The sequence below is a fragment of the Protopterus annectens genome, chromosome 5.part0 (genome assembly GCF_019279795.1).
Source record: "Protopterus annectens isolate FY-2018-M chromosome 5.part0, PAN1.0, whole genome shotgun sequence".
NCBI lineage: Eukaryota > Metazoa > Chordata > Ceratodontiformes > Protopteridae > Protopterus > Protopterus annectens.
Window position 1 is genome coordinate 1,140,757,022 of NC_056735.1, and position 12,471 is coordinate 1,140,769,492.

At 42.3% G+C, this 12,471-nt stretch overlaps 1 protein-coding gene across 2 annotated transcripts in view; it reads left to right on the top strand.

Annotated features, from left to right (window-relative positions):
• MRPS9 (mitochondrial ribosomal protein S9) overlaps positions 1 to 12,471 on the top strand; it is a 1,235,001-nt gene that overhangs the window by 1,050,951 nt on the left and 171,579 nt on the right. For both annotated transcript variants that reach the window (XM_044070995.1, XM_044070996.1), the window contains one exon: positions 5,890 to 6,059. In XM_044070995.1, coding sequence (XP_043926930.1) covers positions 5,890 to 6,059 — 170 coding nt within the window. The remainder of the gene's footprint in view (positions 1 to 5,889; positions 6,060 to 12,471) is intronic.

The following is a 12,471-nucleotide window of genomic DNA, read 5'->3' on the forward strand; positions in this document are numbered from 1 at the left end:
GTGGGAAGAAATAGCCAGGGAATTGTTATGGCTAGGCTTGTGTAGGCCCTGGGGCCGATAGCCTAGTACCAACCTATGATGGTATTGATGCTTCTGTTTGGCTAGCTGAGGTATAACTGGTAAATATAGAAGGTGTTAGAACAGTCAGTTGAAGTCTTTAACAACTGATATTGGACAGGACTGGCTGAGTATAGTGTATTATATTATGTAATTATTTTTTTAATGAAGAAAGTAAATTATGAAATTTAAGGCGTATTTTACTTCTTCTATGACTACAAGCTACAAGCTTTGAGCCAAATGTCACAGCTTTGAATTTGAGACTCATGTGCATCATTAAAAGAAATGGTGGGAGGATTGACCGCCAAGTAAAGATGTTAGACATGTTATGGTTTACAAAGAAATATATCCAGCAAGAATTGTGTCTCCTGGTTTCTTGATATTTATGGAGCGTAGATATCCTTGAAAATTATGAACCAAATATGTAATACTTGCCTGCAAGAATTACTTATTATGGATGTGTGTGTGTGTGTGTGTGTGTGTGTGTGTGTGTAATAATTTGTGGGTTGCACTTCATAGTGAATGGCCATGAACAAAAAGGACTTTATATACTGAGGGGGGAGGTAAATAGGAGTGCCCAATGAACTCTTTGCTTGCTGGTCATTGTATGAATGCTTTTCGTAGCTCTGTTATACCAGTGTTTCAGCAGTAACAAGAGAGTACAAGATTGTAATGGCATTGTATTTCTGGGTTTACTGGCCTATTTTGACAATGTCATTTTGGGTTCACAGTACAAATTATATTGCCAGGAGCATGGATTTAGGTCTTAAAATGTTTGGAGTCTATATTACTGGAGATAAATGCTGAGTTTTTTGTGCTTGTGTTCAGTTTATCTGGATAATTTGTTTAATAAGCTTTATGGATGATTCTGTCATAGAAGCTCACTGGGAGTGTTTGTTTAAATTGTACATGTGAAACAGTTCTAGAAAAATGAAAAGATGACCTGTGACAATAGAATCTTTACTAGGTTTGGCTAACATTAAACAAGCCCCACTACTTGCTGCCTGGACATTTTGAATCAAGGAGGATGAGGGGAGACCTGTGCCTGGCTTACAGAGCAATCTCCAACCCAGAACTACTGAATCGTTCATCAATGCGCCTTTTGATGATCTTCCTTGTTTGGCTCCAAGGTAAAGGACACATGCCAGATGTGAGCAAGAGGAAAAGACCCTGTCTGCTGTGGGTGTACGTTTTTCAACTTCTCAAAGATCTTTCTCAAGGAATCAACAGGGAGGTAGAAAAACTGGTTTTGCAAATCCCAGGGTCCTTTTCAAGACTCATATGGAGGTAGTTCTCCCAGAGGCAGAGGGGGAACTCAAATGGAAGACTCCATACTCGCAGCAGAGGTGGCCTACAAAACCAGGGCTTCAGGGATTCCTTCTTGGATAAAGCCCTACCAGCGCTCCTGAAAAGAGGTCCGACTGTTTCCCTTTGGAGGCAGTCTGGGGATGCTTATCTCTGCACCAGAAAGTGTGGCTGTGTAACAAAGGATTCTGGGGTGCAAACAGTCATATCCAGATGTTATACCATTTTCTCTAACCTGTCCAATCAAAATGAAAAGAATCCATGATGTTCCATCCAATCAGAGGTTGGCAGAGGCATTAGGAATAATAAAAAAAAAAGCTGCTAGAAGAGAGTCATGCAAGAGGTCCCCCCAGACCATGGAGAATTCAGGACCTATTCAGGATTGTTATTGGTGCCAAAAAAGACAGGGGAATTTAGACCAATTTTGGATCTCATCAAACTGAATCAGTCCATGCAGTATTCAAGGTTCCAGATGGTTATAGTTCAGTACATTTTGCCTCTCCTGCAAAGGGACGATTTGATGGCTAGACAGATCCTCAGGATGTGTACTGTCACATAAAAATGAACAGGCATTCCAGAAGATATCTGCCCTTCTGGCTGGGAGCCAGTCATTACCAATTCAGAGCACTGCCCTTTGGTCTCACCACAGCCCCCAGGGTGTTCACCAAATGCATGGCAATAGTAATAGCTCACTTGAGACTGCTGGGATTCCAAGGCTTCCATACTTAAATCAACTGGTTCCTGTCTAACCCAACCAGGCATCAACTCCTGCAAGCAAGGGACTACTTGCTCCAGTTGTGCATCCATATGGGCATCACAGTCAATTACAACAAATCACATCTCACACCTGCGCAACATACATAGTTCATTGGTGTTCGTCTGGACACAATCAATCAGATAGCATCCCTTCATCCTGCTCAAATCCAGACACTGAGGTCCCAGGTAATGAAAGTAATTCAAAATTCTTCTCCTTGGCACAGCTAATTTTGCAAGCCTTGGCAGCTGCTAATACCCTTGTTCCTCTTACCAGGTTTTACATATGAATATTTCGATGGACCCTGTCTATCCAATGGTCCATTCTTCAGCATCCTTTAACCGCTCCAGTCGAGATCACACTGGCATGCAAAAGGCTTCTTCTTTGATGGATTCATTTGAACAAACTCTCGGAAATTCGTCCATTTGCTCTCCACCTGCCAACAGCCATGGTGACCATGGACACCTCCCAACTGGGGGGGGGGGGGGTATGACTTGGGAAGGACAGTCCAAGGTACATGGTTCCCCAAACAGGCCAAGATGCATATCAATGTCCTGGAAATGCGAGCAGGTTCCCCTAATATTGCAGTTCTTTCAGGATGCTCTTCCATCCAGGATAATTGGCACTTAGAAGGACAATATGTCGGTGGTCTGGTACATCAACAGACAGGGAGGAACCAAGTCTGATCTGCCCTGTTGAGAAGCAGTGAGTATGTGGTAATGGGAGATCTCTTCTGGTCACTTTCTAATAGCAATGCACATTCCAGAGAAATCCAGCGGACAAACTAAGCAGGCCCATTCTGATTCCTCACAAGTGGTTTCAAAATGTCAAAGTGACGGAGGGAATGTACCATCGATGGGGCCAGCCATGCTGTAGTCTCATCGCCTGTCCCCTAAACAACAAGCGCAGCAGGTTCTTTGCTGTGATCCCTCCAACGGGTAAGTCACTGCGAGAGAAATGCTCTAGTCCATGTCTCCTTGATCCTTACCCACCGCTGCTTTTCATTCACAAATTTCTACAGGAAGCATCCCAGTTAAAGAGCAGACTAAAACTAATTTGCCCCCTTCTGGCTTTGCCAGATTTGGTTCCACTTTGTCTGGCCTTGCCTTCTTCATCCTCCCTGGATAATGGATACAACTCCAGACCTCCTCTCCCACCCAACAGAGATGACTCATCCAGACTTAACAGGCCTCAAGCTGACTGCATGGTTTCTCCCAATCCATTGATTGCTAGATATGTCAGGCTCTGCTCCCCAGTTCATCATATCTTATCTTCTCAAAAAGCTTCCTCTAGAACAATTTACAAAAGTAAATAAAAGAAATTTGTGTTATGGACCCTTAACAGGGATTTGGACCCCCCCCCCCTTTCAGACCCTGTACCATCTATTCTTTAATTTTTAGCTTCAATTTTCAATGAAGGCAGTAGTTTTTCAAATGTTTAGGCCTAGGTGACTGCCATTTCTAACTTCCATGTGGGCAAAAATTCTCTACCTTTGCGTCTTCTAAACTATGTAAAGCCTTTCTACTTAGACCCCCTTTAAAGGATCGTTCTCCTTCAAGCCTTAACCCAGACTCTCTTTGAACCATCAACCAGGGCTTGGAAAACCATTTGTCTAGTCATTATCACATCAGCCAAATGAGTGTCTTAACTCCAGGCTGTATTTTCTAAACTCTCTTACCTGGTTTTCCACAAAGATTGGGTGCCCTTGTAGACCAACCCTTCCTTTTTGCCTAAGGTAGATTCTGAGCCCAACATAAACCAGGTCATTAAGCTTGCAGTTTTCTTTCCAAACTTTTCAAGTAAGGAAGAGTGTATGTTCCATCTATTGGATGTGCATGGACACCTTCACTTTTAGATGCAAACACTTCAGGAAAACTCACCGTTTGTTTGTTTCCTTCTCTCCTAACAGATTTAGGCAAAAGTTTCCAAAGTTGTTTAATTATATTTCCTTTGCCTATAGTAAAAAAGGGATGATCTTTGCGTAAGCCTCCTAGAGCTCACTCCTGGAGGTCTGTGGTGGTCTCTTCAGCTTTTTGGTTAAGGGCTTCCTTAGATGAGACTTACAGTTGCAACTTGGACTAATACTCACACTTTTATTTCTTATTACAAATAGGATTTGTTTTCCAGGAACAGAGCAGCCTTTGGCTCTACAGTGCTCCAGAATATCCTTCCATGAGGCCCACCCAAGGTTCGAGTAGCTGGGGACTCTGTCTGATCAGTTGAGGAATGAATGAAAAGGACATCATCAGATAAAAATGTACTCACCATAATGTTCCATCTGTGTTCTAATTTTTCATTCTTTCTCAACTTGCCATGCACCTGCCCCCCCATCCCTTTGCTTCTGGAAAAATCTGAAGAGATTTTACAGGAACCTTTGTTTCTTGTTTGAGCTCCAGGTTCCTTTTTCCTTTCTGTCTTTGTTAACTTTAACATGTACTCCTTTTATATCTAGGGGCAGCAAATTCAGTAAGAAGTATGTTAGGCTGGTGGGGCATTATGGGTAAATGGAGGAGCTCATGAGTTTTGGATCCTAAGATCTGGTAGAAGCGTCCCAGTCAGATTTAAGTCTGATCTGAACCCATTAATTGAGGGAAAAAGGAAAATGGACAGGATACATGGAATGTTACTGTGAGTACATAACTTTTTTTCCAAAACTTTTTTGTATTTATTATTTTTCATTTAATAGAAGACGTACTATTTTTGGCAGGTGCAACAAGGATATTTTAGATCCACCAGAGCTACCTGTTTATTACTTTTCATTTAATAAAAGCCCCTACTCTTTTCAACAGGTGCCCTGAAAATCTTTTACATCCACTAGAAGTGCCGCAAACTTAGGCAGACGGAATGTCTTTTTAATATCTGTCTCATCCGAAGGACAGCAGTTCATAACGCCCCCTTTCTGCTATATGATCATTGTCATGTGGTATTAATATGGAAATAAAGCGATCCAAAATATTTTTGTAAGCCTGAGGATTTTAAGGAATTGCTCTACTTGTTCTTTCCAGCAACACTTTTATGAAATTTTCCTGTGTTAGCCATCTGGGTTCTCATGTGTTAAACAGAAACATGAATAAATTCCAAAGAAGCAGACCCAGAACTGCACGGTACACCTTTATTAAAAATTGTAACTAAGCACTTTCGTTTGGTTTAATACCAAACAAAAGCGCTTAGTTACAGTTTTTAATAAAGGTGTGCCATGCAGTTCTGGGTCTGCTTCTTTGGAATTTATTTGTGGTTTTTCGCTACATTTCGTTTGGTTTTAAACAGAAACATGTGTGTTTCTTCAGGCATTTATTTCATCTGACGTTTTACCCAAATATGTAAGACTGTGCTTCTAGACCCAAATCCTACAAAGTCCTGAATTTGAGTCCCACAGCTTCCATTTTGCCTATTGTTTGTCAATAAGCAAGTCACTTAACCAGACATCTGTCAAGTTGCCCCTGAAAGTGTGTCCAGTGGACTTGGCCAGTTAACAAATGTGAACTATTTTCATTTATGTTGTTATCCATCAGATTAAAATATGTTGTAAAAAGTTAGGGTATAAAATTTGAACATTGTTTTCATTTCTTGTGTTTGGTTTCCTGTTTAAACTGTCAAAAGGGCAAGTTGTGCATCAAGTCGGCTTTAGCTCAGTCAGACATTCCCTTTCAACACATGTAAAATAAATAAAATAAAATAATAAAGTACTGAATCTAAGCAGCATTCCCCTCTGATTTTCTACAGTGATTATCTTTTTCTTTGAAAGTTACCAAGAATCATTTTATGTTTAACAGGGAGCAGCTGATGTTTCCATTCCAGTTCCTGGATCGACTCTGTATGCATGACATGGATTGTACAGTCTCTGGTGGTGGGAGTTCTGCTCAGGCTGGAGCTATACGATTGGCTGCTTCAAGAGCTCTACTTAGTTTTATCCCAGAGAATGCAATGGAGTCTATGAGGCAAGGTAAGAGAGAGAACAGCTGAACAGTGTACCATTCTAATGTTTCTACCTACATGTGTTCATATACTTTGATTCTTGATTATGACAATGACTGGAAATGGCATGAAACACTTAATGAAATATTTATTTTAATTCTTTTATGGGTCCTCAATGCGTCTTAACCATTAGTCCCATTGCCAACCCCTCCCCAACCTGAAGTGCTTATTTGTTCTCTGCTGGGCAAGAGATTTCTCCAGTCCATTTGTTCTCTGCCTGGCAATAGCTGTCTCCAGCCCGTTGTTTAAGTTTGACAAGAGCAGTTTCCAAGGTCATCATTCAGTTGTCCAGCAGAAATTTTTCTGTTATGCTGTACCTTCTGGAGCTCCTACTCACTGTAGCAGTTCACTTGAACTCCTTTATAGCTGCAGACCTGTGGAGGATGTGCATTCCTACTAAACAGCATGTGCTCAGTAGGTCTGTTTCATGGTGCAGTATATAATACTCCCCCATGATGTCACCCATGCTGTGGGTCAGACATATCTCCATTACCCCCATATAGGTGAGCTAGAAGCAGTTGCTTAACACCCATCCTCCCCGGCCCCCCCACCTCTAGCATCTCTGCCACCAGTTGAACATGAGTCTTCTGAGTCGTAGTCAGGGCTTCATCTCTGTGCACCGTAGAGGTGGGTTAATAAAATAATAGTATTGCTTTCAGTATCGATGACCAGTAATTGTTTTTCAGAATCATCAAATGTGAGTTATAACCAATATGACATTAATAATGTAATCTTATAGCAGACAGTTTTGAGAACGTAAAATATTTACTACATAGTTTGTAAAGCCAAGTTGCATCACAAAACAGATTGAAAAAGTTTAGAGGATAGCTGTAGTGTCCAAATATTCCTGTTTTTAAAGGTAAAAAAGTGAAGATAATACTTGGGAGCTAAGACGATAGTGAATGAATATATGCAGTATAACACTACAGGAACAATTAATAATAAGTAGTGAAATTTATTTTGTTAGTAGTTGTTAAACCAGATAAAGCTGTAGCTTGTCAGTAACTGCCATATTTGATAGTTAAAAATCAGCTTGCATGTGTGTTTATATATAATTGCACACTGATGTACATCTGTACTTTGTGTGTGTGTGTGTGTGTGTGTGTGTGTGTGTGTGTGTATATATATATATATATATATATATATATAAAATGTATGTATATAGATACGTGTGTGTGTGTGTATATAAATGAACATGTGTACAAGTACATGCACATAATTGCATTTGGTTGCACACATTATCAAATGAAAAAGCCAAATGTGAACATACAAACACATTTTGTTCACATAAACTCAGTATATCTGATGCTATAAAATTTGTAGCCAGTATTGCGTATGACTGGGGTGGAGAAGCAGATCTGACTCTGGGGGGTGAGAGGAATAAAGGCGAGTGGCTGAAGGCCAGCTGTCATGTCTCATGGAGAAAGGAGAGGGGCTTGCTGCTGCAGTAACATTATCCAGTCCTCTAGATGCCTTTACTCGTCCTTTGCATATGGAATGTTTTTGGCTGAACCTACTTGAAGACCGCATGTTTCAAGACAGCACTGAAGGCACAGAGGTACTGATGGAGCTGATAATACAAATACCATCTAGCTTGACTGTGTGTTAGCAGCACGGGAAATCAGAGTGAAAATGAAAAATCCAGGCCAGATGCAGTTGACTGCCATCAAGAGTCTTATTAGACTTGACTTGATATCAAGAATCTTGTTAGACTTGGCTTTGTGAAGAGTTGATCATGTGTCCTAAATCTGGTAAACTTATTTGAAAGAGTTACAGAAGCTGTAGACATTGGCCATGCAGTACATGTGAATATTGACCTGGCCAAGACTTTTGATGCAGTTTCCAGTAATGGCATCATACAGAAACTAAATTCTGTACAAACTGACAAGTATATGGTAAGTTGGAGTGTAAACTGGCTTAAGACAGAACCCACAAATAAGTTGCAAGCACCTCATTAGAAAATATGAATGTGATTACTAGTGTCCAAAAGGGCTCAGCACTGAGACCTTCCCCTTTCAACATTTACTTCTCAGATCTCCCAAGCAGAGCCAAGACCTTTTGCCAACAAAGGTTGCAGAAGACTGCAGACTTGGGCTGGTTGTTAAGCCACTCCCTGACACCTAATTTTTCCAGAATGAACCCACTCAAATAAACTCTCTACGTAGTTAAATGGTTTTGAACTAAATGCTGTAAAATGTAGCATTGTTACTTTTGGGAGACTATCCTTACCTTCATCATCCTTCATAGAAAACACAGTGCTACAAAATAAAAATGTAGTCAGGGACTTTGGAACTTTTGTTGATAATTCCCTCTCTCTTTTGACCATCATGTGACAGTGATTGTCCAGAAATCATTTTATTTAGCACAGCCAGTTGCCAAAAGAATATTCTCAAGGTCTAAAGGGAAAATCATTCCATTGCACTCTGCATTGTTTGGACCAATTATCAAATATAATGGGCCCCTACAGGATGTATGTCACTAAACATGTAAAATTTCTTGGAAAGGCGCCAAAGGTTCCTAACTAAAACATTGACAAGAATAAAGGCTCTGGGCTATTGAGAGGCTGGAATATCTAACTCTTGATTCAGTGTCTTTTAAACTTTTGAGGGGAAATATCTGTCTTACTTACTGAGCCATTAAAGACCCAGTCATCTTGGACCTCTTGTACCTCTGCAGTTCCACTGACTCTACTGATATTAGAGCAAAGTGCCTGAATCTTCACCAACAGATGAAACATAGTGGAGGGACAGGTTAAAACTCTACGTCTGGAGTAAGCATATTAAGCAGTGAGTGCACTATCTTCCTTAAATATAACCTAGATGACTGAAGAAGTATTCACAAATTTACTTTGAGATTCACTGATATGGCCATCCTAGAGAAAAAAAATGTGTGGCTTGAGAAAAGGGTACTGGTTAAGTATAACTGGGTCATAAGGCTCACTAGCCTTGAAGTATCTATGAATTTATGGAAACTCTTTCCTTCCAGAGTTCTGGCCATAATTGAAAGCATTGAAAAGCTGATTCCACCTAAAAGGTGGAGCCCCCCCCTCCCCCCACCATCCAGCAGTAAGCTGGTGCAAGGAGCTGTCCAAGGTAGGAAGATTGAAATAAGTTAAGGTACTAGAGGAGGCTAGATGGTTAAGCTAGCAAGGGGAGGGGGCAAAGAAAATTACATACAACTCCTTAGCCCCACATATTTCATTTCTATATTTATCTTGAGTGGAGATTGGTTTTCTTGCAATATTATTAAGAAAGTTAAATGTCCTTCTATTATGATGTTGCAGTATTCACAACAGGAGGGAGTTGCTGCTTGCAGTGCCACGGTCCAGCCAGTATACCAAAGTCTTAGTCCAGGAGGGTACGTGTGATGTCGGTTACCGGGGCCAGAAACCGATGTTGGGTATAAAAGTGACGTCTGCGTTGTACCCTCATCAGAATTTTTCTGCCGCAGTGATCATTGGACACCCATTTGCCAGTTCCACATCTGCATCGCGCTTCTTCAGACGATTGCATTCCAGATCGTTAAAGACCGGACCATTGCTTTTGACTGTTACAGACAAGTGTGCTTGGCGTTAGGCATAGAGGGAGGAGTAGGCCCTTCCAACGAGCCACCTCTGAAGAAGGCGAAAAAAGGCTCGAATCCCAGGCTCTAGGGGCGATTGAAGACCCGGAGTCCGTTCAGATGACGGTTACCAAAGCAGACCTAGGAACCTTAATGGAAGCCAGGGTGCAGGATACAGAAGGTACATCCATTGAGGTAATTCAGCCATCAGAGTCTGATGGCGGAGGGGAACCACGGCTCGAAATCTCGGAAGCCCCTGCTCCTCCTGTTCATGCTAGGCCGACGTCTGTTTCTCTTCTGATTACTCCTACAAACCCCCTTGAAAAGGAAACAGAAATCCAAGCATTCTGAGCCCCCACAGATGCCTGGCTGAGAATCCTTCTCTCAAAGTCTGTTTCAGGCTTTTCAGCCATTACAATAATAGCAACTTCCTTCTACTCTCACTCCTCAACAAATCCATGCGTCTGAGGAAGAATATTCATCTTCTGTGGAGTCCTTCTCCTATGAAACTCAAATTGAATCCCCCAAGGAATTCATTACTCCAGAAGAGGAGAACTCTATTTCTTCTGAATCCCCAGGAGAAGAATTCAGCTTTGGGGATACTATATCCCTTATGAGGGAACATTTTAAATGGCAGGCCGCTGAGGTTTCAGAATCCAAGAAAAGGTACTTTGATGTTTTGCAAATGGAACAGCCATCTCCCTCAGCTGTACCTCCCTTACCGCCTGCTTTTCAGAATGCCTTCCTAGCTGCTTCACAGTCACCAGACTCCCAACCCCCAGCAGCCAAATGACCTGATCATTTTTACAGGGTTCCCCAAGACACACAGTTTCTCTACAAGAACCCTCCTGCAGACCTAGCTGTTATAGCTGTTTCTGCAGCTAGCACATCCAGACAACTACCTTCTAATGCTCTTTATCCAACTGATAAAGACACTAAATGTATGGACAGGACAGGTAAAAAGTTATATACATCCTCTACTGTGGCCATTGGGGCCCTGAACTATCAAACCCACATGGCAAGGTAAGTTCTTGACACCATTTCAAAAGCTTCCACTCTTCTGTCTGAGGTTCAGGTTTCCCTTATCAGAGCACAACTAAATTCACTTCTCTCCACAGCATCCCAAGTGACCAGGCACTCCATTAAGTGCAGCTATGATGCTGTGGGAGGCTGCATCCAAAGCTGCTGCTTCTGGATCAGTGCTTCATTGTTACTGCTGGGTACGAATACAGCCCCTTCCCATGGATGTTCAAGCTAAACTTCTGAATGCACCCTTAGACAGTAAGGCCCTCTTTGGACAAGCTTCTGCTGAGCTTCTCAAATCCCTCCAAGAGAAGGGCAAAGAATTACAAAACCTCAAACACCTGCTGGTGTCCCCTATTCCTAGATATCATAGGAACAATCCTCAGAAACCCTCCTTTGTAAGAAGGCAATCCTTTCACTCAGCACCACAGTCAAAGGGACGTAGACAGCCGAGAAGGACTTCTACTCCCAGATTTCCCTCGGATCCTCTACCACGCCCTTTCGGAGCCAGCTTGACCAACCCAGGCCTCCTCCACTGTGACTCACCCCTTCTGCATCCAGACACCCCTCTTAACCCTTCAACTCACCCTCTCCCTTCCTTCCTGGCAGAGACTTACAACAGAACATTGAGTCCTCTCCATTATCCAGAGGGAATATTACATGACTTGGTGGATGCTCCCACCTTTCCAAGGGATTCCTCAACCACCAAAAACCCAAATCTACCTGTTCCCACCCATCATTCATCAACTTCTCAATCAAGGCACCATAGAACAGGTCCCCTCCCATCAAAGGAACACAGGCTTTTATTCCAGAATGTTCCTGGTGCCAGGGAAAGAAGGTCCTTGGAGACCTATCCTGGATCTATCCTTTCTCAATCTCTTCCTCCACGTACCCAGTTTCAAAATAAGCACCTTACCTCTTCTCTTGCCTCTAATCCCCCCCAGGCATTCATGGTAGCTCTAGATCTCAAGGATGCCTACCTTCACATCCCATTCATCCGGACTACATGAAATTCCTCGGAGTTTCAGTAGGGTCCTGTCATTTTCAATTTTCTGCATTGCCTTTTGGTTTATCCACTGCCCCAAGAGTGTTTTCAAAGTGTCTAGCCCCCTTCATTACCCATTGCAGGACCCAGGGTATACAAATATACCTGCACCTAGACGACCTACTCATCCTGCATCAAGACCAACAACTCCTACTCCTTCATCTACAACAGGTGTTGAACACCCTCTCTCTTCTGGGGTTCACTATAAACATAGAGAAATCTCACCTGACTCCCTCACAGGACATGATTTTCCTGGGGTGCAGACTCCGCACAGACTGCATGAAGGCCTTCATCCCAGCCCAAAAGATTCAGGAACTCTGTCTGTACCTCAACCAGATCCTTACCAAAACCACCCTGACAGCTTGGGGATTCCTGAGACTGTTAAGCCACATGGCATCCCTTATACCTATGCTGCCTTTGGAAAGACTCCACATGCACAAAATTCAATGGGTGTTAAAAAACTTATGGGACCCAACATTCATAACCCTTGGACTCCCCACTTCCACTTCTCCTATGCCTAAAAAAGGAGATCCACTGGTAGAGATCTGCAATGCAGACCCAACCCAGGGACCCACCTCCAGATCCCAGCACCACTACAACAGCTATCCACAGATGCTTCAGATCTGGGCTGGGGTGCAGTGTTACAAACAAATCAACAACACCTCTCAGTACAAGGAAAATGTTCTACTGTAAGAGTAAAAGACCACATCAACATCAAGGTAATGAGAGCCCTGCTGTTAGCCCTTCTAAC